This window comes from Macadamia integrifolia, chromosome 9, assembly GCF_013358625.1.
Source record: "Macadamia integrifolia cultivar HAES 741 chromosome 9, SCU_Mint_v3, whole genome shotgun sequence".
NCBI lineage: Eukaryota > Viridiplantae > Streptophyta > Magnoliopsida > Proteales > Proteaceae > Macadamia > Macadamia integrifolia.
In genome coordinates this window covers 10,008,589-10,011,040 of record NC_056565.1, presented here as the reverse complement: position 1 = coordinate 10,011,040, position 2,452 = coordinate 10,008,589, and the positions used below count along the sequence as shown (strand labels likewise).

The following is a 2,452-nucleotide window of genomic DNA, read 5'->3' as shown; positions in this document are numbered from 1 at the left end:
GGGTTACAGCCTATGAACAACAGGTTGTAGTTTCCCACCCTCAAGTCTCTTCTGAACTAGTTCAGTCTACCAATCCTGAGTACATCACCCATCCTTCTAGTGAGGTCGAAATCCGTTTTCCTACTCCTCGACCCCATCCTTCTCCCTTTCCAACCTCCTTTGGTATGATCTAAGAAAAAATTCCTATCAAGTCTTTTGATTCTAAGAGTAATCCGATCTTCTACTTTCAAGATCCAGTTACTGGTCATAAATACTTCGACCTCTGTGACTGTGATGATTGTCTACAGGACTCTGACGATGAATCTCTTTCTTCTCTTTCTTCTTGACGTTCTCCTAGACGAAAGTCTACCCAATAACAGTTACGAGAACGATATGAAGCAGGAGATCCTTCTATTGGCACTCTCAGTACTGAATCAAAGTACCCTTTTTTTGTCAAATATGGAAACCCTACGAATCCCTCTCCTAGATCTTCTCCTCCTTCCTGCGAACCTCCTCTAAAACCTGAAATACCTCCTCCTATCATTCCTCCCTGTTGTATGTACACTCCAGGCTCTTCTTCTTATTCTCCTCTAAAATCTTTTCCCGGACTATGATTCTGGTCCAGATGTTCATGGTATCTGACAACTTTGGAAAGTTAAACCATCAGTTTAAGCCATAGGACGTTTTGAACCCATTTCTCCTGCTGAAGCAGCTTTAAATTGGCATGCAGAAAATGCTACTGTCTAGAACCAGTACATTGAGCGTATATTAGCTCAAACCCAACAAACTCATGGCACTTTGTCTCATCATGATTATCTTCTCCAATCCCTTAAAAGAGAAATTGACTAGGTCCACCTTGAACTTGCTGGAATTACTTCTAGTGTTGCTGATACTACGACAACTTTTGCCCTTATAGGCCAAAAAGAGAAGCACCTTCGGTACCTTGAAGCTCAGCTTCATCAGATGCAACAACAACAACCGTGTGCTCCCTCTTTTGCCTCTTCTCATCGGCAACAACAACCACTTCCAGTTACAGTTCCCAGCTTTGTTCCAAAAGATCCTTTTGCTATGTATGCCTCTCCAGCACCACCAGTTGTCTCTTCTTCAAGGACTTTTCCTACTGAAGAATTAAAAGAACTTCAACGACAACAACATGCTCTTCCCACAAGAACATGAGCAGCCAGAGGCCGTGCCCACAGTAGAGTACCCCTAGCATGGACATCCACTACTGCACTAATGGATCTCAGTGACTATGAAGATGAATATTCAGATGCCCTACCAGCACCTCCTCCATTTACCCCTTATCCCATGACAGTCTCTTATTCTGCACCACCACCTCCTGAACCATATAGACCACCTCCGGTTCCCACGGCCGCTACTACCTCTACCCCTATCACTATCACACCTCCTAAGTCCATCCATACCATTATGTCCCCCTCAGCAAATACTCTATCTGAGTTTCTCACAAACCTTACCATCCCAGAACCGTCACCCCTTCCTTCTTTTATGAATGAAGGTCCTCAACCTGCTGCACCTCATGTTTCAGAAATGGATGATGATCCTGAAATACAGAATCTTGAAACACCTAGACAACCCCATGTCCCTCCTACACCCTTTACCCCATATCAAAACCAGGACTCAAAGCAAATTTTTACCCTGGATGATATTCCTGTTTCTAAATGAGCATCTCAAATTGCTGATTTTCATGCATGGATTAATGATGAACTACTTCATGAAGGAGCCTCCTCCGTAACTGTCTTGTCCAAATTTGTTGCAAGACTCCAAGGAAAACTCAGAGAATGGTATTTGGCTCTTGGTCCTTACAGACAGCTCTAGATAGTCCAGCTTACTGAAAGCCAGTTTGTTACCACTCTCCATCAAGAATTTCTTGGTCTCGTTTCAAATGATCTTTCAAAGGCTCATGATGAGTTTTTCCAAATGAAGTGTTGTTGGACTATCTGGAACTGTCTGTAAGGACCAAGAGCCAAATACCATTCTCTGAGTTTTCCTTGGAGTCTTGCAACAAATTTGGACAAGACAGTTACTGAGGAGGCTCCTTCATGAAGTAGTTCAACATTAATCCATGCATGAAAATCAGCAATTAGAGACGCCTATTTAGAAACAGGAATATCATCCAGGGTAAAAAATTGCTTTGGGTCCTGGTTTTGATATGGGGTAAAGGGTGTAGGAGGCACATGGGGTTGTCTAGGTGTTTCAGGATTCTGTATTTCAGGATCATCATCCATTTCTGAAACATGAGGTGCAGAGGACCTTTCAAGGACTTTTTCTATTGAAGAATTAAAAGAACTTTGACGACACAGACTCCCCATCTCAGGACTTTGTTTTCATCCTGATTATCCTTTCCTAACCTTATTTACCTTTACCTGCCCAGTCGACATCTCAGACCTTCCACTTATCTATAAGTGTCTATTCTGGCACCTTTGTTCTACCCACACCATTGCTCTTAGCTTTC

At 42.8% G+C, this 2,452-nt stretch overlaps 1 protein-coding gene across 1 annotated transcript; it reads left to right on the top strand.

The window, feature by feature from the left end:
* The first annotated feature begins 1,215 nt into the window (after window positions 1-1,215).
* Window positions 1,216-1,662, top strand: LOC122089499 (protein TRACHEARY ELEMENT DIFFERENTIATION-RELATED 7A-like). Its single transcript, XM_042659257.1, has one exon. It carries the CDS (start codon window positions 1,216-1,218, stop codon window positions 1,660-1,662), a length of 447 nt encoding a protein of 148 aa, XP_042515191.1.
* The last annotated feature ends 790 nt before the right edge of the window (window positions 1,663-2,452 follow it).